Source organism: Lipotes vexillifer, unplaced genomic scaffold (assembly GCF_000442215.2).
Source record: "Lipotes vexillifer unplaced genomic scaffold, Lipotes_vexillifer_v1.1 scaffold1624, whole genome shotgun sequence".
Classification (NCBI taxonomy): domain Eukaryota; kingdom Metazoa; phylum Chordata; class Mammalia; order Artiodactyla; family Lipotidae; genus Lipotes; species Lipotes vexillifer.
Window position 1 is genome coordinate 215,308 of NW_006772955.1, and position 27,928 is coordinate 243,235.

The 27,928-nt window shown below is 35.7% G+C and overlaps 1 protein-coding gene across 1 annotated transcript in view; it reads left to right on the forward strand.

Annotated features, from left to right (window-relative positions):
• Positions 1–27,928, forward strand: part of LUZP2 (leucine zipper protein 2) — a 437,054-nt gene that overhangs the window by 198,113 nt on the left and 211,013 nt on the right. The window contains exons 2-3 of the mRNA XM_007447947.1: positions 14,248–14,365; positions 18,099–18,169. Of these exons, the coding sequence (XP_007448009.1) occupies positions 14,248–14,365; positions 18,099–18,169 (189 nt within the window). The remainder of the gene's footprint in view (positions 1–14,247; positions 14,366–18,098; positions 18,170–27,928) is intronic.

Below are 27,928 nucleotides of genomic sequence, written 5' to 3' on the forward strand. Positions count from 1 at the left end.
CTTCTTTTTGATATATATTTGAGTTGGAAACCTGACTATATATATTCCTAAATATATCTTCCTTAGTGTTTCGCAAAGCAGTAAATTTCCTATAGAAAGCATTCAAAACTCCTGAACATGGCATTCAAGGGTTTTGATAATTTGAATGTTACCAACTTTTTCAGGTTTTACCCAATAGCCCAGTAAGTACCCTGTATGCAATTTAGACTATATTACTTGCTGATTTACAATTTATATGCACTCAGCACTTGCTCATTTGCATTGTCATCACTCATATTGTTCCCTCTGCTCAGAATATCTTTTCCATTTACTGCATTTAATAATCCTATGCATCATTCAAACCCCAACACAAATATCTTTTCTTCCATGAAACTTTCCATGGTTGTTTAACCTGAAGTTGATCTCTCCTAATGACTTAGTCATATCACATTTTGCCATATGTTATCCTCATTTCCATATGTGTTCTATTTTAGCTATATATTGCAAGCCACTGGATTAGGGATGATGTATTGCTAATGTTGATAATTTTTTCAAAGATTCCTACATGTAGAAGGAACCAAGAAAATATTTACTGGGTTCATTTATTATAATGAGACTATATAATGCAATATTTTGTCATCAAATATATCTAGAGTTGAAGACTACCTACATGATATACTATCTGTGTGACCTTGGAGAAATTACTCTGCGTCTCTTCTTTCTTGTTGTAAAATGGACGTATAATGTCACTTACATTTCAGGATGATTATGAGAATTAATGATATGTGTGAAATATCTGCCACTTGTCTGACATATACTTGTGCATAATAAATATTAGATATTATTTTTTTAAGAATAAATAACATGAAACTACAGTTTTGGCTGCCATAATAAATGATTCTTTATGTATAGGCAGAAATGCCGCAGACAGTTTGAATGGAGGTTTATATTTCTGCAGTTATTGTTGTTGTTGTTCTTTTTCGGGGGAAAAGCAAAGTTTCTTGAGATCTCATAACACTAATCCAGAGCTTTGAATTTTATGAGGTTTAAATCTGGAGGTAGTCAAAAAACTCCTGTAGGATTTTTTCATTTAAAACAAAAACTAAAAAATCACTTAAAATGATGTTGAAACATTAAAAGACTACTCCATGATAAGTGTCATTGATTTCATTGTATTTGCATTTGGAATAAGCATCCAGAAATATTGGTTATGGCAGGTCATCAAAGGAATGAAAAGAATAAGGAAAAGTTCCAAATGATGGAGACAAGTCACAGGATATGAGAGCTAGTTTGTAGAGGTTTTCACTGGCCCAATCCAGGACAGTTTAAACGTGAAATTAAATAATAATTTTTAGAAAAAAAAGGGGAGAGATACATGGTTCCAAGCACATTTTATTCTATAAAAGCTGTTGTACAATAACTCATTAAAAAATACTAACTCTATGGGGCTTCCCTGGTGGCGCAGTGGTTGGGAGTCCGCCTGCCGGTGCGGGGGACGCGGGTTCGTGCCCCGGTCCGGGAGGATCCCGCGTGCCGCGGGGCGGCTGGGCCCGTGAGCCATGGCCGCTGGGCCTGCGCGTCCGGAGCCTGTGCTCCGCAACGGGCAAAAAAAAAAAAAAAAAAAGTAAAAAAAAAAATACTAACTCTAACAATTAATTATAAAATGAAGAAATGGACAGAATAAATGACCTGCAAATTCAGAAAAGGAAGGAACTATATAGTTCTAGGAGGAGATTTCATGGAGGAAATAAGATATGGCAATTTTTCTATCTAGATTGGCAAACAAAGAGTAGGTAAATGTACCCCAGGCTGATGTAAGAATTCCATCAAAAGCTAGAAGTGAGAATTCATTCAGCCAAACTACATTTATTAAGTACTTCACAATGTGCTAGCAAATAAAAACAATCTGGACTTAAGGAAATCATTTATTCAAAAAACTATTGCAATAAGAATGCTCTAACCATTAAATCTTCACCTTAGAGTGAAGACAGAAAAGGCTTTCTTTTATAGACAGAAGTAACACAAGGCTAGAAAGAAGTGGGTATGGGGCAATGGGGTGAGCAGGTGGTGTGATCAGACAAGTGAACAGGAAATGATTCTTCACCGTTGGCTGATTCTCAGAAGGGATTGTTAAGCTGGGGAGAGGTGGTGTGGTGTTCCTTGTTCCAATGCTTGCTTAAGTTCCCAGTACTCGCTTAAGCTCAAAACGGGACAACCTTCAAAGGGCCTTGGGGCAGGAAAGAAACCTGGTGATAATTTGATCAGATGAAGTAGAAGGCATTTTGTCCACATTGGTCAGTGGGGGCAAATATTTTAGCTTACTAATCGTTTATGAGACAAATAATGGGCTTTGGAGGATCTATGTTTGACTTTGTCAAAGGTTGACAAAGGGATCATCATCATCTGTGAGTCTGATCTAAGTCATATGGGAAGGATCATTTTTGGCAGTAAGACATTTCCTAGAACACAAAGTTTGGGGTCAATTTCTTAACCACTGATAATTTCCAGGAGCACAGGGCTCAGGTACAATTTAACATTGTCAGAAGAAAATGCTGTGCTAGGCAATAGTAGTACTAGACAACATCCATTCAATCAAAGATTTCAATTTTGTAGTGAGACATATATGTACACGTAAATAATATACATAAATCATACATACATAAATAATATACATGAAGATACATACATATTATACATTAATATAAATGAATATTACATATAAATAAATATTATAATAAATTACACTGTTAATATAAGACTCTGAAGGGAGATGGAGAATAGAGAAAGAGAAGAGACTGGCTTGATGTATGTAGAGGTTTCGTGTTGTGAAATCAAGTGTTAAGACTAGAGTATGACGTTTTTTGAGGGTTTTGGCTATTAGGAAGAATTTAATATATGATTATTAGGGGGATTTATTTTAATTTCAGTTTCAGTTTATTCATACAAATGAAAATGGACAAAAACACATTTAGGGACTTCCCTGGTGGTCCAGTGGTAAAGGATCTGCCTACCAATGCAGGGGATGCAGGTTTGATCCCTGGTCGGGGAACTAAGATCCCCCATGCCACAGGGCAACTAAGCCCACGTGCCACAACTACTAAACCCTCACACCTCAACTAGAGAGGCTGGGTGCCGCAAACTACAGAGCCCACACACCCTAGAGCGCTCATGCCACAACTACAGAGCCAACACGCTCTGGAGCCCGTGCCCCGTAACTAGAGAGAGAGAAAAAAATTTAAATATTTTCAAGAAATTCTCTTCAGTTGCTAATTAACCAAACACAGGACACATAAGATGAAAGGGATCAGCAAAGGAAACTGAAGGAATATGAAGATAGTTTCAAGCCAGAAGGCTAGCAGCCTTGACCTTGACATGGCCCAAGGAACCACCTGTTTTGAACTATAAGTGGATCCAAATAGAACTTTAAGTTTAGAAAGTCTGATTTGAAATCAGTGTATTAAATGGATTGGAGAAGCAAAAAAGAAGTCAATTAATATAGTGCTATAAATATTTAGATAATGAAGAATTGAACTGACAGTAAGATTGGGTAGTTGCAAATAAAAGTGTTCAAATATTCACTAAAAGTTTCATCTTTAGTGAAATTAGACAAGTTTGTTGTCAAACAATTTTGGAGCCAGTGGAAAAACTGGAAAAAAAAAGTCAAAAAAATCCCTCTGAAGGCATTGGAGAACCACCAATGCACAAGGTGGCAAGTACTCAAAGGACCAATCCCTGAGAAATGAAGTAACCGAATTAACTCAGCAGTTGTGGTTATGTAACAGATCATTTGCAAATATGACCATAATCATTCTTTGCCTTACAAACATGCTCATTTACAATATGACTTTTAAACTTCTCCCATCAAGAAGTGTATTTCTTTACCTCTTGAATCTGGACTGAACTTGTCACTTGCTTTGTGACCAGTATAACATGGCAGATGTGATATCTTGTGATTCCAAGATTAAACCTGAAAACATATTCCTTTACCTCTGCTGATTCTCTTAGAACCCTGATGAACTGCAGTATGAGCAAGGCTGGCTAGCTTGCTGGAGGAAGAAGACATATGGGCCAGTTGTCTTCACTGACAAACTGACATCATGTCAATCTCAGTGCAGAGCCATTTAGTTGACCAGGGAATCACAGAAACAAGAGTAAGCCCAGCCAAGATGAAGACTGCCCAGTTGCGCTCAGACCAAATTGCTGACACCTAGAATCATGAACCAAATGAATGACAATGAAATGGACAAATTCCTAAAACTAGTGTGTCTTCCTAATATTGGCACAGGGACAGTTAGGATATCTGAATAGTTAAGAGTATGTTAAATCACTGAGTCTGTGAATACCTTCCTACAAAGGATACTGCAGACCATGATTATACATATTGATTCTACTAATTTAGGGAAGAAATATTACCAATCATACAAAAATTCTTTCAGATAATAGGAAAAGAGGGAATACTTCCCAATTTGTCTCATGAACTAAACATAACCTGTATCCCAAGCTTTGTAAGGATATAATGAGAAAGGAAATTTACAAGTGAATTTCTCCCATGAGAATAAATGTAAAACTCCTAAACAAAATATTAGCAATCTCACAGAATTATATATAATAAAGAATTAATTTCAATAATGAGAAATTGACTTAATGCAATCATTAATTATACACATAAGATGTATATAATTCAGCATATTAAGAGTATAAAAGAAAAAATGTGTATGGTCATCTCAATAAATGCATTCATGAGACAAGTTTTTGATGTGATACTGCTACATTACAAATTACTCCAAAAGCTTAATGGCTTACAATAACATTAATTTTTCAAACTCAGGTTGAAGAGTGACTGAGGTGATTTCTGCTTCAGAATATGAGTCAAATTCATGTTTTTCCTACTTTTTTTTTTTTTTTTCTGAAGAATCCTGAAATGGCAGTCGTTATCTGGGGGAATTTCTTCTTATAGCCATTAGAAGGAGAACAAGAGACTAAACAAAATCAAATAATATTTAAAGTCTTTGATGTGTCATGTCCACTAACATTCCATGGGAGTGTTACATGACCAACCGAGTGGTGCTGGAATGTTTATTCTGCCCACATTTGCAACATGGCAAAGGTAGGGAGGAATGAAAGAATTATGAGTAAATAATAACAGGTGCAGTAATGAAAAAAAACCCCACTCATTTGACAGCATTCAAATTCAATTCACAACTAAAGCAGAACAGATTAAGAAACCAAAAATAAAAGGGAACTTTTTACTGTTGAGTAAAAAGTAAAAATCAGTAACAATCAGTTAAAAAGAAAAACTGATTGCTTTTAAAACGTGAATAAAAAGGCCTATAGGAAATACCGTATTTGTGTTATTGAAATGCTTTCCCCTGCCATCTGAAATAAGAAAAAGATGTCTGTATACCTGCAATCTGGTATAAGAAAAGGATATTTATATTGCCAATTCTACTGAACATCATAGAATAGGTTCTTGGTTCTGATAACAAAGTAAGATAAAGAACTTAGTAAATGATTTAAGAATTGAAAAAAAATAAAGAGAAACCATCATTTTTTACAGACAATATGATTATTTGTGTAGAAAATACAAAAGATTCTGCAAATAATTTTTTAGATTGAGTTTGCTGAAAGCAAAATCATATACAAAAATCCATTTTTAAATCCATCCAAAATGGCCTGAGAAAAATCATTTCCAACAAGATAAAATTGGAAATGAATGTCTAAAAGGGAACACATTTATAATCAGATAAAAAATTCAAATATCTAGCTATTAATCCAAGTGGTACAAGACTTGTACACAGAACACTATAAAATGTTGAGACTATTTTAAAATCTTTAAATAAATAAATGAAATGTGGGTGAAGCGGAAAATTTAGTATTTTTAAAATGTCAATACACAAACATGTTATTAGTACTGACAGTTATTTTGTTGTTGTTGAAATTGACAAGCCAAAAGGTACATGGTAATGCCAGGGGCCATGAGGGGCAAGAGAATCTTGAAGAAAAAGATAAAATTCAAGTTTTCAGATTACGGGATATCTACATTTCACAATTTTATAAACTATATTATTTGAGACAATGGCATTAACAAAACGATAGATGAATAGAAAAATTTGACAGATTAAATAATATAGGAACAGACACTTTTTAATTTAGAAAATGAATTTATGAAAAAATGGCATTGCAAAATACAGGGAAGTAATTATATGTCTAATAAATGGTGCTGAGTTATTTGTATATACATATGAAAATAAATGTATTTTGACCCCTAAGTCATTCAATACAAAAAATTTCAGGTGGGGCTTCCCTGGTGGCGCAGTGGTTGAGAGTCCGCCTGCCAATGCAGGGCACGCGGGTTCGTGCCCCGGTCTGGGAAGATCCCACGTGCCGCGGAGCGGCTGGGCCCGTGAGCCATGGCCGCTGAGCCTGCGTGTCCGGAGCCTGTGCTCCGCGACGGGAGAGGCCACAACAGTGAGAGGCCCGCGTACCGCAAAAAAAAAAAAAAAAATTTCAGGTGGATTGCAGACCTAAAATGTGAAGAGTTAAATGAATAATTTAACTAATTATTCAATAATTAAGCTTCTAGAAAATAACATAGTAAGTAAGCCTACATTTCTTAATTTGGGTATAAAAGAGACAACTCCTAATATAAAAGGTTAATAATTTGGTCTATATTTGTATTATCGATACAAATATATTTGTACTCATCAAAAGACACCATTAAGAAATTGAAAATTCAAGCAGCAAAGTAGGGAGTTTTTTCAATACATTTAACCAACAAACATCTCCTGTTTGGAATATATAAATACCTCCTATGAATCAGTATTAAGCAATGGACAAACTAATGGGAAAAAGGCAAAAGGCATGAACAAGCATTTTATAAAAGAAAATATGCAAATATTATCTTTAGTAAAGTGCTGACTTTATGAATCAACAGTAAAATGCAAATTATAGCTAAATTGAGATACTATTACACAACTACTAGAGTGACTGAAATAAAAAAAAAAATACTGACAATACTAGTGTTAATAAGAGTGTGAAATGGATTTCTCCACTTCTACTCTATAGCAGTTTGGAGAATTCTTTGTCAGTATTTACTGAAGTTGTACAAAGGCATACTCTATAATAGAGCAATTCCATTCTTAAATATATATCCAGCACACATGTATTTATATGTTAAATACAAGGCATATAAAATATAAATAGCAGCATTATTCACAACAGTCAAAAACTGGAAAAAAAAAAAGCACAAGTGTCTGTCAACACTAGAATACATTACAGCATAATTATTTACTAGTGTACCAAGTAGCAATAAAAAATAACAAACTATTTCTCTACAGAAATTTCATGTTGTATAAAACAAGTGAAACACAAAAGACATTCAGTATAATTGTATAAATTTGAAACATAGGCAAATGATTATAAAGTAATAGAAGTCAGAATGTTAGCTCTATTTGGGGAGAGCTTTGGAAAATACACTTTGGGTATTTTCAAAAGTGTATTTTCTGTTTGTAAAATTTTTTGTCATGGGATTGTGCATTTTTTTCTGCATAATGTTATAACTCAATAAAAATTTTATTTTAAAAAATGGACTGAGAAAAATGGTATCACCTGAAAATTACAGTAAACAGTTGCATACATTTTGCTCAGTGGTGAAACATAATTAATACATCTATTTTAAAGTCAAGCACAAGATAAAAGGCATATCATCATTTTCTCTATTCAACCTTGTTTTGGAGGTCTTAGCCAGTGCAATTATCAAAGAAAAAAAATAAATGTTATAACTATTAGAAAAAAGTGTTGTCTACTTAAAAAAGCCAAACGAATCAACTGAGTAATGGTAGAACTAAGTTTGTTTAATAAGATATCCAGAATCAAGATCAACTTATAAAGTCAATAGCTTTAAAAGAAGCTGGCAATATTCGTTTAGACAATTGAATGGAAAAATCCATCAACAATAACAGCAATAGGTCTAACGAGAAATGAATATGAACTCTATGAAATAACTGTAAAACATTACTGAATTGTATAAAATAACTAGAACAATATATGAGACACTGTATGTTTCTGGACCGGAAGATGCCTTATTGTTATCTAGTTCCCTAAATATAACTATAATATGAATGCGATTTTAATTAAATTCCCTGTTGGAGTTTTTGAGAAATTGACAAGCTGATTCTAAAATTCACTGAGAAGAAACAAATACAGAAAAAATTTCAGTAAAACTATGAATAAAAACAGTAGGGTAAAATCTAGGAAATATCAAAATGTAGTGCACAGTTTCAGTAACTAAACCATGATATGGCTCTGAGACAAATTCATCTATAGATCAGAAAAGAGAATTCAAAACATACAGTAGAAAGGAATTTGATACATAAGAAAAATGTCATTTCAAAATCAGTGATGAAAGAATTGTCCCAATTATGCTAAAACAATTGGCTATCCACATCTAAGTTGTATTCCTACCTTTTACCATATGTATAAAACATATTCCAAAATTAATTTGGTAGTTTAGCACCAATTACAATTAATGCATTTTCATAAGCATACACAAACTTTTAAAGAATAATATTGGGAAGGAGAAGATCCACCTGTGCAAGAACAATTCAAATGCCATAAAGGAAAATATTTATCTAGCAATATATTTTAAAAATTGTAGGGGATGATAAATTGAAATACCAGTAACAGATTTGGAAAATGTTTTCCATATATCAATAATAACAACTAAAAACCGTACTGGACCCAGACAGTCTATAAATCAATATGTTAGATAACTGTTATGGATTGAATTGTGTCCCCCCTCAAATTCATATATTGAAGTCCTAACCCATCATATGTGACATCATTTGGAGATGGGTGTTTGCAGAATTTATCAAGTTAACATGAGGTCACTGGAGTGGGCTCTAAATCAATATGACTGGTGTCCTTATAAAAAAGGAAAATTTTGGGCTTCCCTGGTGGTGCAGTGGTTGAGAGTCCGCCTGCTGATGCAGGGGACACGGGTTCGCGCCCCAGTCCGGGAAGATCCCACATGCCACGGAGCGGCTGGGCCCGTGAGCCATGGCTGCTGAGCCTGCGCATCCGGAGCCTGTGCTCCACCATAGGAGAGGCCACAACAGTGAGAGGCCCACGTACCGCAAAAAAAAAAAAAAAAAAAAAGGAAAATTTGGACATGGAGTCGCACATAGAAGACAATGTGAAGAGACATAGAGGGAAGACAGCCATCTGCAAGCCAAGGGGACAGCCCTAGAACAGATCCTTCCTTCACAGCCCTCATAAGAAGCTAACTCTACCAACAACTTGATTTTGGATTTCTAGACTCTAGAATTGTGAGACAAAAAATTCTGTTGTTTGAGTCACCCATCCTGTGGTATCTTATTATAGCAGCCCCAGAAAATTAATACAATAACTAATCCAAAATTTAAATAGGTAAATGGCCTACACAGATAACTTATAGAGGAAGAAATACAAGTGCTGATTAAAGTAATGAAAATATAATCAGTCTTTCTAAGGAAGTGATTGGAAATTATACCAGAAAGAAGATATCATTGTTTACCCATGCCATCAAGAAATATTATATAGAGAGGGAGGACAATTTCCAGTTCAGGTGAGAGTGTTGAGGAGACTATCAGAATACACTGTACTGATAAGAGAAGTACAGACTAGCCTAGTTTACAGGAAGACAATTTACTGTCGCCTCTCAAAATTAACGTGTCAACTTTAGAGTGAAATATTTCCACTTCTGGGAACATATGTCATAGAAAATTTTAGGAAAAATATTTTTACCCATTTATATGGACTTCATTACTTTACAAGAGAGAAAGAAAAATTGAAAACACCTTAAATGTCCAGTGGTGAAATATACTACAGTATGGGCATAATGGATTTTAATATGGGTAGACGTGGAAAGAGCTCCAAGACAAACAAGACAGTTGCAAAACATGACTGCATGAGGGTCATATTTTTTGTTTTATGTTACGGGGAAAAAACATGTATTGGAAGATAAACATGCACTCATCTGTAAGTGTAAGAAGATCTGATAAGATGCTAACCAATGCTCTGTCAAGGTAGTTTACTTCTACAGAGTAACTGATTTCCCCTTTCATAAGGTCTTTGAATGATTGAATCTAGAGTGGTGCTATTAACACTTTCAGCTATATTTTTCTCATAAATGATTTCTTCATGGTTCTTAGTGTATTTGCCAGAAAACAAAGGAATTAAAATTGGTTTTCCTTTCCTCATGAAGTTATTTGAACACCAGATATGAGAATGAAATTAAAAGATGATTATAAATAATTATAAAGGAAATGCTATTCATAATTTTATTTAATTGCAAATAATAAATGGCAAATAAATCCAAATACTGAAAACTTATATATGCAACGGTGATGGAAGAAATCACACCGAATAAGTTCTGTGATGGGCACCGTGAACTTTTATCTATAAAGAACTCCTAGCCAATCAGTATGTTCTTAACAGTATAATGGCAAAGACAGTGGACACTGGAGACTGACTGATACACTTCCTTGATATGTTCTTGGAAATTATTATTCCTATGACTCAATTTCTTCAGCGGTAAAAGGGAATTAATACTAGTGTTTATTAATACTAGTGCTTATCTCAGAGTTGTTCTGAAGATTAGATGAGTGAATGAATATATGTAAGACCATCTTGCATATAATACATTGTCAGTGCTTGTAATCTAGCACTGTGATTTATTATGGTCACTTAAGATAATTTTAGAGATATGTTTATTGTCACAAATATTCAGGAAAAATAATCATGTCATGAAGTAAGCTTGTATAATTAGAAGTAGATGACGGTATGCCTTGCTGTTCATTATTTGACTTTGCTAGTAAGTCTGAAAGGAAAACTGGGGCATTAATAACTATCTTATTACTGGCTGATTACTGTTCATCAGTGAAAATCTCAAGGCCAGGGAGAAATATTGAGGTTCTTTCAGTGGAGCCTTCCAATTTCCTTCAAACAAGAGGAATGTGAAGAGTGTTAGAAACCTGCATTTAAAAAATGAGAAAAGGCAAAGAACTGTAATAGAAACCTATTGCAGATGGTGTGCATTTATTAATCATGACTAAGGCCATTGGTAGACCCAATTACTTTATAATTCTGCAGAAAGACTGTAAATTCATCAAATTTCTCAGTCATAAATATTTTATACTTTTAAAAATGAATTATCTACTGTGGGTTCAAAGACTTACATAAGTTGCTGCAACTAACACATAACAATCTGTGTGAGGTCATGTAGCATTGCATTTTACAGACAAAGAAACTAAAGATGAGAGAATTTGAGCTATTTTCCTACAAGTTTAATGTTGAACTTGTCAACCCAACTTTGACTAAAAAACTGTTCAAACAGTGGATTTTCTCTCAGTGAAGGGCTATGTTTAACTGTTGCCTAAACCAGAGACATGGCAACATTAATAACTAACTCCTTCCCACTCTTTCACTATAACACACACACACATACAAAATAAAAAATTTTAATTATACATTATTGATTCAGTTTTGTATGTTTTGCTGAAATCAAGCCAAGCTTCCCTGTCTCTACTGCTTCTAAACTAATTTAGGCCACCACAGTCTTTTCTGTGGCTTATTTCAGTGGTAACTGCCTTAACAGTCTCCTTTTTTCTAGATTTTTCCATCCTCCAGTGAATTTCCCAGTCTTTAGCCAGGGAAATCTTTCCAAAACATAAAACTGACCATGTCACTCCCTGCTTAAAACCTTACAATTGCTTCCCCTTGATTCCTTTTTTTTTTCCTTTTTTTTTTTATAGATAAGTTCATGTGTGTCATATTTTTTTTAACTTTTTATTTTATATTGGAGTATAGCCAATTAACAGTGTTGTGATAGTTTCAAGTGCACAGCAAAGCAACTCAGCCATACATATACATGTATCCATTCTCCCCCAAACTCCCCTCCCATCCAGGCTGCCACATAACATTGAGCAGAGTTCCCTGTGCTATACAGTAGGCCTTTGTTGGTTATCCATTTTAAATATAGCAGTGTGTGCATGTCGATTCCAAACTCCCCAACTATCCCTTCCCCCCACCCTATCCCCTGGGAACCATAAGTTCCTTCTCTAAGTCTGTGAGTCTGTTTCTATTTTGTAAATAAGTTCATTTGTATCATTTCTTTTTAGATTCCGTATATAAGGGATATCATACAATACCTCTCTTTCTCTGTCTGACTGACTTCATTCAGTATGATAATCTCTAGGTCCGTCCAAGTTGCTGCAAATGGCATTATTTCATTCTTTTTAATGGCTGAGTAATGTTCCATTGTATATATGTACCATATCTTCTTTATCCAGTCCTCTGTTGATGGACATTTAGATTGCTTCCATGTCCTCCCCTTGTTTTCCAAGCAATGCCCATACTCCTAACCATCATTTAAAGGTTTTGCATACTTTTGCTCATGCTGTCCATATCCTCATTTCAGCAGCAAATCTCTCTACCCCCATTTTCTACTCCAAACCTTCTGACATTTATGCACTTATTTTTTAATTCAGTAAGCTCATTTTCATTAGTATTTACATGTGTTTTCCCCCTTTCATATAACTAAATTCTATTTATCTTTCAAAATGCATATATTTTATATACTTTTACCGGGAATTGTTCTCTGGATTTGTGATTCTAATCTCTAATCACCTGTGTGTACCAATTAATCATTTTTTTTACATCTTTATTGGAGTATAATTGCTTTATAACAAAATGAATCAGTTATACATATACATATGTTCCCATATCTCTTCCCTCTTGAGTCTCCCTCCCTCCCCCCCCCCCCATCCCACCCCTCTAGGTGGTCACAAAGCACCGAGCTGATCTCCCTGTGCTATGCGGCTGCTTCCCACTAGCTAGCTATTTTACGTTTGGTAGTGTATATATGTCCATGCCACTCTCTCACTTTGTCACAGCTTACCCTTCCCCCTCCCCGTATCCTCAAGTCCATTCTCTAGTAGGTCTGTGTCTTTATTCCTGTCTTACCTCTAGGTTCTTCATGACATTTTTTTTTCTTAAATTCCATATATATGTGTTAGCATACGGTATTTGTCTTTCTCTTTCTGACTTACTTCACTCTGTATGACAGACTGTAGGTCCATCCACCTCATTACAAATAGCTCATTTTTAAACTTTCCCTATCAGGTATAGTTCTGTGCTGCACTGACAACTGTTTCCTTGTCTACATTCTTCCCCCACACGTGCACACTTGCTATAATATATATAAATACACACACACACAAATATACACACTACTTGTTCATTCATTCCTTAAGTAAGATCTTAGGGTAGTAACTTAATTTTTCTGAACCCAGTCTTTTATATCAGCAAAATTAGAGTTACAATACCTGTCTTATTATCTTGCAAAGTCCATATGAGAAAAATGGGGAAAAAATGTACATATATATGTATGATAATGAGATAAGTCTTTCCTTCCTTGTAATAGATAACAAGTCTGTTCAAATTTCACTGTAATTACTATAGTTATTGACTGATTTTTAGAGGTATTTTCTTTAATAGCAATATTTTGAAAGGGGTGCCTTTTCAGTGCACTTCATTCCCTACAAACCAAGGGTGAAGCAAAGCCCCTCCATTCTGCTCTGGTTCCACCCCCAAGTTTGTCCCCCCAGTGTCAGAACCTGTCTATATCTCTGATCTACCTTGGTTCAAATCAAATCTCTTGCTGTAAAACTTCAGTGACCTTAGAAAACAGTGTGTCATGTCATGGAAAATATCTGTTTTCCAAGAGGTATCTGATAAACTATGTTATACATGCAAAAGATGTGCAGTGTTGTTCTGGAAACTGTAGCCTGGATAGTCCTCAATGCAAAACGAAACATTTCTTTAAAAAACTGGTATTTCAATTTTCCCTTTTTAGATGAACTAATAAAAACAAAACATCTGGGCTTCCCTGGTGGCGCAGTGGTTGAGAGTCTGCCTGCCGATGCAGGAGACGCGGGTTCGTGCCCCGGTCTGGGAAGATCCCGCATGCCGCGGAGCGGCTGGGCCCGTGAGCCATGGCCACTGAGCCTGCGCGTCCGGAGCCTGTGCTCCGCAACGGGAGAGGCCACAGCAGTGAGAGGCCCGCGTACCGGAAAAAAAAAAAAAAAAAAAAAAAAAAATCCTAGTAATAATTGGTTTCAGTTTATCTAGTTTTTGCTTAAAATGCAAGAGTCTGTGATTTATGGCCAAAATGGCTAGAGCCAAGTGAAGGCATTTGGGGGGCCCTCATGCCTTTTCTTTCTGTGTTAGACAGGACTCTGGAGAGCTAGAAAAGCAGCTGAAGCAAGTCTTGAAGGAGCGGAGCACCATCCTCCGCCAGCTGACAAAAACATCAAGAGAACTTGATGGAATTAAAGTCAACCTTCAGGTGAGATGAAAACTAATTTTCTCAGCAGCAAAGGGTAAGGAGTCACCTGGTTTGTCTCGGTGGGTTAACATGTGAAGACTTCTGCATTTTTTTAACCAGTTTTGAATATATTTCTGGGCTTGAACATGGGAGTTATTATTTATTATTATATGAGCTTTAAAAAGAAATGTCATTTGAAATGCAGTCTGGGAATCTGTGATTTGCAAATTCAGGAATGAGAAAACCGTGTGCTTGGCAAAGCCATCAATTTCTCACAGTTTCTAAGATCAGTTTGACCCCTGTGTTTTTTATATTACAAAATGATGAAAAGCAGTTATGGCTAAGAGTCATAAATGAATATAGAAATGATCTCTTGAAGAGAACTTTAAATTCCACCAAGGATAGTTCTGAAAATTCTTTAATAAACCTCATTACTAAAATGGGTAAATGCCTTGCAAAGGAAAGTGTCATCTGTGAAAATGTATTAGTACTCAGTGAAACCAAAAACCAAAGACAATATCTATATCTGATAAGAAAAGTTTCTGAAATATCTGAGGATATATTTTAATATTTTCCTTTAACATTGTATTTTTGAATACATACTGTATACTAAAAGCTTGGTATGTATTATAGGATTTAATTCTCCTAATATATCAATGAGGGTAGGCACTATAAATGTGAGTTTTCTTGTTACACATGAGGAATCATGCTTGAATGTCACAAAGGAAACCAGAGTTTAAATGCAGGCAGTCTGATTCCAGAGCCGGTCTGTTAGTTATCGCACTGAACCAAGTTTCTGAACCTTGTGTAATCACCATTGTTCTTAGCTTTTTAGTCCTATGATGATGATTATGGTGTCAGTAACCACTACAGTTTATTGAATGTGGTCTCTTGTGTTAGGTCCTCTTTCTCCAATTTTTAATTAATTTTCACAGGATGATTATGCTATGATTATTATTAGCCTCATTTTACAAGTGAGAAAACAGAGTTAGAAAAGGGCTTGGAATCTGAGAGCACAGAGAAAGTTAGGAGGTGGATCTGGTATTTTGAACCCAACACCCAAGCTCTTGTTCCAGAAGTCGTATTACATCTTGAGAACATGAAAATAGCAGAAAAATTACTCACACTCCAATAGGATACAGTGACAGGTAGCAAGATGGTGACAGTGCAGGAATAATAGTTCTATGGTAGAAGTTTGCACAGAGCACTAGGGACGCACTGACTAGGATGAAAATGGGTGCATATTGATTTCCATACAGGAAGTTGAGGCCAGAATGCTACCTTTTCATTAAGTAGAAATTCACAAGTTTTATGAGACTTCAAAGAATATTTAAGACACCTGCACCTTCTTAGAGGCATGAAACACCTGGCACGTTGAGAATTTCTCAAGCTTATGGTGAAATAAATGCCCATGAGTGGTCAGTTCTTCCAGCCAGGACACTTGGTATCTCTATACTAGCAGCCTAAGTTAAGTCAACCTAAGTGTCCATCGAGAGATGAATGGATAAAGAAGATGTGGCACATATATACAATGGAATATTACTCAACCATAGCAAGAAATGAAATTGAGTTATTTGTAGTGAAGTGGATGGACCTAGAGACTGTCATACAGAGTGAAGTAAGTCAGAAAGAGAAAAACAAATACCGTAAATACCGTATGCTAACATATATATGGAATCCAAAAAAAAGACATCGAATTACAGTCTAGGAAATTATTTGAAATAAATGTGCAATTTTGTGGAGTTACTTTTTGAAAGGGTAATACATCTATCACTAAATGTAACTGCAATCTTTTAAAATGCCTTTTATTTATTTTGTGACAGCCATTATGCAAGGTGTTTTTTTATTTAATTTTTATCTTATTAAATCCCCTCAACATGCTTTTCACAAAATAAGACAATATTTTACTCATTGTACAGTGAGGAAACGAAATTCAAAGAGGCCACAGCAATCTCCCAAAGTCATACATCTAATAAATGTTGATTCCAGGTTTCAAACTCATAGTAAATAAATAAATGTATTGCCCATCGTACACATTTTTTTTTTCCAGTGGGGCTTCATAAAGACATGAGCTTTGAAAGCCTTGTTCATCTCTGTAACCATAGCACCTGGATGGCATCACAATATAGATCCGTATATAAACATTGTATTAAGTAAGTAGTAGGTATGTCAATCTTTGGTATCCTTAAAGTCATCAAAATTATTTTCCAAGACGTATACCCCACTTCTCTGGACATTGCTGGGGAAATAATAATCAAATACTCATGAGTTCTTCTAATTGGATACATTTTTCAGACCCTCATCTGCATACCTACCCTTTTCATATTTTCATTTCTTCATTTCATGTTTTGTTTTGTTTTTAATTTCTTGAGGATAGTGCCATGCCCTTTTAATCTTTGTTTCCTTCAGAATGCCTGGAGTGTAGCAGATGGTAAAATGAATAAGCATATTTTTATTATACTTTTCACCAAATGCTTTCACACATCTATTATCCCCTTTGAGTTTTCCAGTAACTGTCTAATGTAGGCTCTTCAAAATTCTCATCCCTGTTTATCAGATAAGGAAGTCAAAGTGCAGATTTTGTGACCTGTCCCAGGTCATATGGCCATGATGCACTTTGAACTGTAAATCCCATGATTGGTGATTTTCCCCCAAACCTGCTTTTCTGTGCTTTATGTCAAGCTACTCTTTTCAAATAAACAGAGCTCCTTTTATTGGCTGCTTCCTAATAATGATATCAATCAGTCATTTTAGGGAAAAGGTTCTCTTGTGATGCTCACCCCACCACATCCATATCAGAATGCTTAACTTACTACATGAAAATTGTTTCTAGCATTAGGCTGAAAAATTGGTAAAGGCAGACACTATGGCTTTGTTGTTAAATAAATATTAGGTAAGCAACATGTTTGCCATTCTTGTTATTGTCAGTTCCTTACCTGTCATAGCTGCTCTTTTTACAAAGAATATTATTGTGTCTGTTTTAACTTTTAATATCAAAAAGGATAGGTCACCCTGTTAAGTAATATACTAAGTATAAATAAGAAAGTTTTCAGGGAAGGATTAACGGGTCAGATTCTCTAATGAGAAAAGCTCAGTGGGCTTTTCTCTTTTAATTCAGGGTCTGTCAATGCTGAATTTGCCAGAGTAAATAAACAGTAATGACTGAGGTGGTATTTTTTTTCTTTAATACACTACCTATACAGAACCGTTACAATTTTTAAATGGCCCTAGTTTTTCTATGCCTTCTAATGCGTTACTCATAAATAATAAATAGACAAGACCAAACAGGTGCATGCCATTTGACTGCTTTCATCCTGATGTATTATTACTTAGCTTATTTAGGGAGGCCTTTTATGTCCCCTTGTGTTTGTAGAAACTATGCCAGAACCAGTTTAACATGCCTGCAGAGAACATAGTAAAACTTCAAATGAAGAGCAGAAAATATGTTTTATATTCACTTATAAAGAGACCTAGGTATTTGGAGAGTACTTTCTCCTCCACTGAACCTCTAAAGGCTGAATCTCAGTTCATTCCCTTTCACTCACTGTGTAGCACTTGCACCACTTGGTGTCATAAATTGTGCATCCTGAGAGCCTATGTTCATCCTGAGAGCCATGGGGACCATCATGGCCTCGTTTGTACATTCTTATTTCAGGGCATAAGTGCAGCCACACCTTGTGCCATAAACACAAAAGTAAAGTAAGCTTCAATTTATCACCTGAATAAGACTTCCTTTTCCCACTTTTCTTAACAGAATTTGAAAAACGATGAGAAATCTGCCAAAACTGATGTTCAGAAGCTTCTGGAAATAGGTCAGAAACAAAGGTAAGGCTGTGTCTTCCTTTTATTTTCTTAGTTCTTTTTCTCCATAACCAAACTCCATTCAGAGACTTCACAAGAATAAGTTTATTCTAAATGCATTCATTTCTTTATATTCTTACTTACACTTTAATGTATAAGAATCTTGTGCAAATGTAGATCCTTATAAAATAAGTGTAGGGTGGCTCTTGAGATTCTGCATTTCTAACACGTTCCCTGGTGATGGGTGATCCCGATACTGATGCTGCTTGTCTGCAGATCTCAGTTCAACCGTTAAGGATCTGAAGTACTTTCCTTTATCATCCCACTAAGATGGGCCCACATAAGTCTGCCCATCAATAGATCCAATAACAATGACATCAGTGGGCCGTTTTTTTTTTTTTTTTTTTTTCTCAGATTCTGTGATCTGAAGTTTATAACTTGTAGAGGACTTTGGCCTTTTTTAACAGTATCAAAACTTGATCGTGGCGATAGTGGTGGGGGGTGGTAAGAAATGGGGTAAACTTAACGCAGTAGAATTGGAACAGTTTTATTATTGTTGCCGTGTTTATTTTGGAAGGAAGTGAACTATGAGCTAGATTTCTATGCAGTATTAAAAAAACTATATGACTTGAAATAGCTTCTCAAGGAAAAAAAAAAAAAGCCAAGGTATTTTAAGGTAGAAACAAGCCAGCATTTGTTATTTGTTATACATTTACTAGAGGCTCTACTAGATGCTTTATTTTTTTTTTCTTGTTTCAACACCACAAGTATAGATTAAATATTATTGTCCCCATTCAGTAAATGGGAAATTGATGCTCAAAATGCCTAAGTGAATTGATGAGAGTTGTGTTAACTGGAATTTGCTCTGCTGTGTCTTACCCATAGCCATACCCTTTCAAGATAGTTTACTGATCCAAAGCAAAAAGCCGTTTAAAAAGTTGACAGATGCTACACTATGTAGTCCCTTCTCACCATCTTCTATCTTCTCCACTGTCCTTGCCTCTTGACCCAGAAACCTCATGGCACTGAGGCGATGACATGTTAAAAATCAACTCAAGCATCTTATATTGACTCTTGTTATTATTTAAATGGAATCATTATTTATTGAACATGAAATTCTCTCCAAAGTCCAATATTAAAAAGATGTCATATAAAATATGGGTCTGAGCATGTTTCCAAAATTGCATGATTTTAAATTATTTTATTGGTTTGAAATAATCCACTTTTTAAAACACCTGTGCTTGATATCACACAAGTATATGTGATTCAGTGAGTTAGTGGAGAATTATAAACAATATTTTCAGTAGAAATAGATAGTCAAAATGTTACCAAGCCTAAGCTTGTACTGCTCCCTGCACAACAGGCCAGTAATCGAGAGATGAGTTCTTGAGGCAAGAAATAGTGACTTTATTCAGAAAGCCATAAAAACCGAGAAGATCATGGGCTTGTGCCCCAAAGAACCATCTCGCCTGAGTTAGAATTCAGGCTCCTTTTATATACTAAAACGGCAGCCTCCGGAGGACATGTGTTAATTTTTTCTTCCCTGCAGTCACTCACAGGTAGACCTGGTCAGGATGTTTCCTGTGAGCTAAACAAAGGTATTTTAGCTTAATGCTCATTACCTGGGATGCAGGGTTCCCAGAGATGGACCATTATGTATAATTTAAGCTTATAGGCAACATCCCTTTAGTGATCAACTTGTAATAGAATACAAAAGGTTCTTCCCTATTACAAAAACAGACCAAGAGTCATTGAAAATTATCACTTTTTGTAGAGTCTTCCATGTTGGGAAAAGATAATAAACAAAAACATAAAAATATAAATGACTTCTGCATAATGCATGTGCAATACCAGTGAGAGGGTTGCAGTGACTGAAGAAGACAGATTGAGTCAGGAAAGATCAGAAAATAAAGCTGTTGTGCATAGACTGGGACCACTCAAAGGTTAGCTCAGTGTGGACTTCAGCCTAAGCAACAGAAAACCCATTCATGTAGCTCTGTAAAAGAATGATATAATTAAAGAATTATATTAGGGGAATTATTCTGACAACATTGTTCAAGGCAGAAAGAAAGAGACATAGACCAGGTTGAGGAAAGGTCCCCTAGAGAAGAGACAGAGAGATCTCATCAGTGAGGACCATGGAGTGAAAGAGCAACGAAATCAGCCTTTCTTTATTGCAGGAGAGACACAGATGAAGAGACAGGCTTATGCATGATGTGAATAAGGAAAAACCTGTTCCTTTAGCTGACTGATATTTTCTTAAATTGTCTATGGTTGTTTCTACATGACACACAAAATATCCAGGCAAATGAGGAAAAACATGGTTAGAGTTATTAAGAATTTCAGGCCATCATCTCTACATTTGGCATGGTATACAGATAGCCAGATGATGGACCAAGTTTTTCAATGAATGTGTTAAATGGAGCATATATTTTGGTATTGTGATTTCAAAGTTTTATCCAAAATTATAAAATTTGTTAAAATGCATAACTTGTATAATGTACACAAAGTCAGCATGGAAAATTCAATAAATCCTAACAATAGGTGATTTCTCAAAAGTATAATACATTTGATATATTAGTTTTTGCTGTTTAGTTAGAGTTATAAAAATCATGGTTATCTGAATGTGAAGGAGGCCATATATCTCATTTCCAAAATAAAAGAGATTAATAAACAGTAAAAGAGAAAAAAGTTATCTCAGACTATAAAAAGTATTAACTGATGGCAAATTTAGAAGTATTATCAGAGCCTGAAAGACTAAAATGTACTGCAGATGCCATTTGGCTATACACCCAGTTCTCAGTAACTACATGTCCTCTGGGATCCTTGTCACCTGGCCCTTACCTGGCAAAGTAGTCCCTAGAAGTCGTGCTGCTTTTATGTGTCTCTGACATCACGGGCTACAGTTAATTACCTCATAGGTGTCTACCAAAACAAAACTGAATCATTTAGAATTTCCTTCTTGGAATTGTAACCAACAGGCAACTAATAAAGTCCCTCTGTGTAGCTGTACTAGATTGTAAGTAAGTAAACGCAGAGGATATGGCACGGTCGTAAACAACCAGGTAGTGAGAGCAGCATGTCTTTCTGCCAAAGAGGTACAGAGAAAGGAATGTGTATATGTGTGTTTGTGTGTGTAGTGTATGTGTGTGCATGTGCACATGCACACATACTTTTACATGAGAAGGAGAAAGTTGCATTGACTCTTGATTGTTACATTTCAGAAATATTTAGACAGCTTAGGTAATATTCATAGAAGAGTCCTCTGGTTGATGGAGAGACTTTTAAGCCATACTATGTGAGGGGTGAGAGTATGTAACCAAAAAATAGAGACCCTGGGAGATAGGAGAGTACCCTGAAGTTTCTGAAAAGCTGTCTTGAAAATAAAAAGGAATAAAACATTTTACTCTCTACGGTGGATGGTGGGTAGAGATTTTGAGAAGGCAGTTTTGGACTCTGTGTACTAATGGATTTTAGTATATCGAGTTCTCTGTAAAGGAAAAGAATGCCTGAGATAGTGGCAAGGTTTCTATCTGTGATGTTATGACAATACAATCTGGTAACCACATGAAAAGAATACCTTCCTGTAGGGTGAGGTATTTTTATATTTATAATTGGGGATGGAAGATGTGTGAAACAGCTGCCTTTTAAAATCCCTTGTAACCATGAAGTTCTATGGGAAAAGGTACTCAACATCCGAGAAACCCTATCACAGTGTCGCTGGAGCCAACAGTTCTTTAGAATTCAAGCTTCAGTTCAGTGCCAAATACGGCCCAAGAGTAGCTCTGCATAGTTTGTGCAAATCCCATTTGGTGGAGGGGGGGTGGTTGGAGTAGAACAGAGCAAGTTGTGGGACAGGAGTTTGGGGCCAGCTAAAGCATGGGAGCAGTGAGAATGTGCAGAAATAAGTCTGAAAAAGGAGACGGAGAGATTCAGAAGTTTCAAAAGTCCCGCTTTGCCATTCTGTCTGATAGCTTTCCTCGCCATGAAAATGAGAATTCTCTACCTTCTCCAGCTTTTAACAGCTTTTGCAACTTATTGTTTTTCTTACTCCCTATTGCCTATAGATGTCAGTGTGTGGGCATTTTTGAATATATATATACATATATAAACACTTATTTTAATTTTTATAAAATATATGAATTTTATCATTTAAATTTAAAATATATGTATCACTTTAAAATAAAAATGAGAATTTTAAAACCCAGAAATAACGAATAAGTATTACAAGAGTTTATTATAACTTTTTTCTAGTTGGAAATATAATAGTCCTATTGCATTTTTATTCAGTACTTGTTGAAGACTTGAGCGTTAGGAATAGAATGTAGATCCTTCCTTCTTTCTTTCTCTCTGTCTGTCTCCCTCAATAGGGGTAGTATAATGACTCTCTAGAATTTGAGCACACAGTCTGCAGAACACAATTCCACCACCTCGTTATGTATCAGTTTTCCATTTTATGGAGTGCCTGGTATACTGTAAGCCTACAATATATGTAAATATTACTATTATTTTGTATTATATTATGCCACACATGCTCTTTGTGGAAAATATCAGGAGAAATAATGGAAGTCTACATGTGAAACAATTCTGATAAATAAAACCGGTTTGAGGCCGTAATGGAAGCTGAGAATTAAAATCCACTTTAAGCAAAAGCATGTTAAAGCTTTACCCAAACAACCAGAAATCATCTAAAAACCAAAGTGACTAATTATTTTATAACTTGTTCCTGTTATACGTTACCTTGATAAACAAAATCCAGATTGATTCCAGCGATCGTATAGACTCTCATGGATATTCCTAAAATTGAAACTGGGACCTAATAGTTTCTAGAGTAATCATTAAATCCTTCTGGATGAAAGAGCAGCTTGTGGTTGTGCAGGATGTGGTGGTCAAAGAATGAACACAGGGACCTCAAGTGGTGCCAGTGGTTGTGATAACGGTTTCGTGTATTACGTGATTATTTTCCAGGCATTTGCTAGGCATTTTGCCTATATTACATCTTCTAAACCTCACTATAAACCTATGAGGTAGTTCTATTATTGTGCCCATTTATAGGTGAAAAAAAAAAAAGAGTCTAAGAACATGCTTTCCTATCCCATAGTCTCTTTATTGTGGTTACACGCCAAGAAAATATTTTTGTTCCAGAAGTTGTCTTTTGGCTCTAGACTGGGAAATTTAGTTTGTCTGCTCGTAAGACTAGACGAGGTTTCTGTTTGGTTGTTGCTGTTGCTTTGAAGGAGTTTATTCCTTTAGCCATACTTAACACACACCTACACACACACTCACTCATACACTGTAATCTGCTATCTGAACTTTTTTTTTTTTTTTACATCTCTATTGGAGTATAATTGCTTTACAATGGTGTGTTAGTTTCTGCTTTATAACAAAGTGAATCAGTTATGTTATACATATGTTCCCATATCTCTTCCCTCTTGCATCTCCCTCCCTCCCACCCTCCCTATCCCATCCCTGTAGGTGGTCACAAACCACCGAGCTGATCTCCCTGTGCTATGTGGCTGCTTCCCACTAGCTATCTATTTTACGTTTGGTAGTGTATATATGTCCATGCCACTCTCTCACTTTGTCACAGATTACCCTTCCCCCTCCCCATATCCTCAAGCCCATTCTCTAGTATGTCTATGTCTTTATTCCTGTCTTACCCCTAGATTCTTCATGACTTATTTTTTCTTAGATTCTATATATATGTGTTAGCATACGGTATTTGTCTTTCTCTTTCTGACTTACTTCACTCTGTATGACAGACTCTAGGTCCATCCACCTCATTACAAATAGCTCAATTCCATTTCTTTTTATGGCTGAGTAATGATTCCATTGTATATATGTGCCACATCTTCTTTATCCATTCATCCGACGACGGGCACTTAGGTTGTTTCCATCTCCGGGCTATTGTAAATAGAGCTGCAATGAACATTTTGGTACATGACTCTTTCTGAATTCTGGTTTCCTCAGGGTATATACCTAGTAGTGGGATTGCTGGGTCATATGGTAGTTCTATTTGTAGTTTTTTAAGGAACCTCCATACTGTTCTCCATAGTGGCTGAACCAATTCACATTCCCACCAGCAGTGCAAGAGTGTTCCCTTTTCTCCACACCCTCTCCAGCATTTATTGTTTCTAGATTTTTTGATGATGGCCATTCTGACTGGTGTGAGATGATATCTCATTGTAGTTTTGATTTGCATTTCTCTAATGATTAATGATGTTGAGCATTCTTTCATGTGTTTGTTGGCAGTCTGTATATCTTCTTTGGAGAAATGTCTATTTAGGTCTTCTGCCCATTTTTGGATTGGGTTGTTTGTTTTTTTGTTATTAAGCTGCATGAGCTGCTTGTAAATTTTGGAGATTAATCCTTTGTCAGTTGATTCATTTGCAAATATTTTCTCCCATTCTGAGGGTTGTCTTTTGGTCTTGTTTATGGTTTCCTTTCCTGTGCTAAAGCTTTGTAGTTTCATTAGGTCCCATTTGTTTATTTTTGGTTTTATTTCCATTTCTCTCGGAGGTGGGTCAAAAAGGATCTTGCTGTGATTTATGTCATAGAGTGTCCTGCCTATGTTTTCCTCTAAGAGTTTGATAGTTTCTGGCCTTACATTTAGGTCTTGAATCCATTTTGAGCTTATTTTTGTGTATGGTGTTAGGGAGTGATCTAATCTCATACATTTACATGTACCTGTCCAGTTTTCCCAGCACCACTTATTGAAGAGGCTGTCCTTTCTCCACTGGACATTCCTGCCTCCTTTATTAAAGATAAGGTGACCGTATGTACGTGGGTTGATCTCTGGGATTTCTATCCTGTTCCATTGATCTATATTTCTGTTTTTGTGCCAGTACCATACTGTCTTGATTACTGTAGCTTTGTAGTAAACTCTGAAGTCAGGGAGCCTGATTCCTCCAGCTTCGTTTTTCGTTCTCAAGATTGCTTTGGCTATTAGGGGTCTTTTGTGTTTCCGTACAAATTGTGAAATTTTTTGTTCTAGTTCTGTGAAAAATGCCAGTGGTAGTTTGATAGGTATTGCATTGAATCTGTAGATTGCTTTGGGTAGTAGAGACAGTTTCACGATGTTGATCCTTCCAATCCAAGAACATGGTATATCTCTCCATCTATTTGTATCATCTTTAATTCCTTTCATCAGTGTCTTATAATTTTCTGCATACAGGTCTTTTGTCTCCTTAGATAGGTTTATTCCTAGATATTTTATTCTTTTTGTTGCAATGGTAAATGGGAGTGTTTTCTTGATTTCACTTTCAGATTTTTCATCATTAGTGTATAGGAATACCAGAGATTTCTGTGCATTAATTTTGTATCCTGCTACTTTACCAGATTCATTGATCAGCTCTAGTAGTTTTCTGGTAGCATCTTTAGGATTCTCTATGTATAGTATCATGTCATCTGCAAACAGTGACAGCTTTACTTCTTTTCCGATTTGGATTCCTTTTATTTCCTTTTCTTCTCTGATTGCTGTGGCTAAAACTTCCAAAACTATGTTGAATAAAAGTGGTGAGAGTGGGCAACCTTGTCTTGTTCCTGATCTTAGTGGAAATGCTTTCAGTTTTTCACCATTGAGGACGATGTTGGCTGTGGGTATGTCATATATGGCCTTTATTATGTTGAGGAAAGTTCCCTCTATGCCTACTTTCTGGAGGGTTTTTTATCATAAATGGGTGTTGAATTTTGTCGAAAGCTTTCTCTGCATCTATTGAGATGACCATATGGGTTTTCTCCTTCAATTAGTTAATATGGTGTATCACATTGATTGATTTGCGTATATTGAAGAATCCTTGCATTCCTGGAATAAACCCCACTTGATTATGGTGTATCATCCTTTTAATGTGCTGCTGGATTCTGCTTGCTAGTATTTTGTTGAGGATTTTTGCCTCTATGTTCATCAGTGATATTGGCCTGTAGTTTTCTTTCTTTGTGACATCCTTGTCTGGTTTTGGTATCAAGGTGATGGTGGCCTCGTAGAATGAGTTTGGGAGTGTTCCTCCCTCTGCTATATTTTGGAAGAGTTTGAGAAGAATAGGTGTTAGCTCTTCTCTAAATGTTTGATAGAATTCGCCTGTGAAGCCATCTGGTCCTGGGCTTTTGTTTGTTGGAAGATTTTTAATCACAGTTTCAATTTCAGTGTTTGTGATTGGTCTGTTCATATTTTCTATTTCTTCCTGATTCAGTCTTGGCAGTTTGTGCATTTCTAAGAATTTGTCCATTTCTTACATGTTGTCCTTTTTATTGGCATAGAGTTGCTTGTAGTAATCTCTCATAATCTTCTGTATTTCTGCAGTGTCAGTTGTCACTTTTTCATTTCTAATTCTATTGATTTGAGTTTTCTCCCTTTTTTACTTGATGAGTCTGGCTAATGGTTTGTCAGTTTTGTTTATCGTCTCAAAGAACCAGCTTTTAGTTTTATTGATCATTGCTACCATTTCCTTCATTTCTTTTTCATTTTTTTCTGATCTGATTTTTATGATTGCCTTACTTCTGCTAACTTTGGGGTTTTTTTGTTCTTCTTTCTCTAATTGCTTTAGGTGCAAGGTTAGGTTGTTTATTCGAGATGTTTCCTGTTTCTTAAGGTAGGATTGTATTGCTATAAACTTCCCTCTTAGAACTGCTTTTGCTGCTTACCATAGGTTTGGGTCGTCGTGTCTCCACTGTCATTTGTTTCTAGGTATTTTTTGATTTCCTCTTTAATATCTTCAGTGATACTTTGTTATTAAGTAGTGTACTGTTTAGCCTCCATGTGTTTGTAATTTTTAACAGATCTTTTCCTGTAATTAATATCTATTCTCATAGCATTGTGGTTGGAAAACATCCTTGATACAGTTTCAGTTTCTCTTAAATTTACCAAGGCTTGATTTGTGACCCAAGATATGAGCTACCCTGGAGAATGTTGCATGAGCACTTGAGAAAAATGTGTATTCTGTTGTTCTGGGATGGAATGTCCTATAAATATCAATTAAGTCCATCTTATTTAACATATCATTTAAAACTTGTGTTTCCCTATTTATTTTCATTTTGGATGATCCGTCCATTGGTGAAAGTGGGGTGTTAAAGTCCCCTACTATGAATGTGTTACTGTCGATTTCCCCTTTTATGGCTTTTAGTATTTGCCTTATGTACTGCGGTGCTCCTATGTTGGGTGCATAAATGTTTACAATTGTTATATCTTCTGCTTGGATCAATCCCTTGATCATTATGTAGTGTCCCTCTTTGTCTCTTCTAATAGTCTTTATTTTAAAGTCTATTTTGTCTGATATGAGAATTGCTACTCCAGCTTTCTTTTGTTTTGCATTTTCATGGAATATCTTTTTCCATTCCCTTACTTTCAGTCTGTTTGTGTCTCTAGGTCTGAAGTGGGTCTCTTGTAGACAGCATATATATGGGTCTTATTTTTGTATCCATTCAGCCTGTCTGTGTCTTTTGGTGGGAGCATTTAATCCATTTTCATTTAAGGTAATTATCGATATGTATGTTCCTATTCCCATTTTCTTAATTGTTTTGGGTTTGTTATTATAGGTCTTTTCCTTCTCTTGTGTTTCTTGCCTAGAGAAGATCCTTTAGCATTTGTTGTAAAGCTGGTTTGGTGGTGCTGAACTCTCTCAGCTTTTGCTTGTCTGTGAAGGTTTTAATTCTCCATCAAATCTGAATGAAATCCTTGCTGGGCAAAGTAATCTTGGTTGCAGGTTTTTCTCCTTCATCACTTTAAATATGTCCTGCCAGTGCCTTCTTGCTTGCAGAGTTTCTGCTGAAAGATCAGCTGCTAACCTT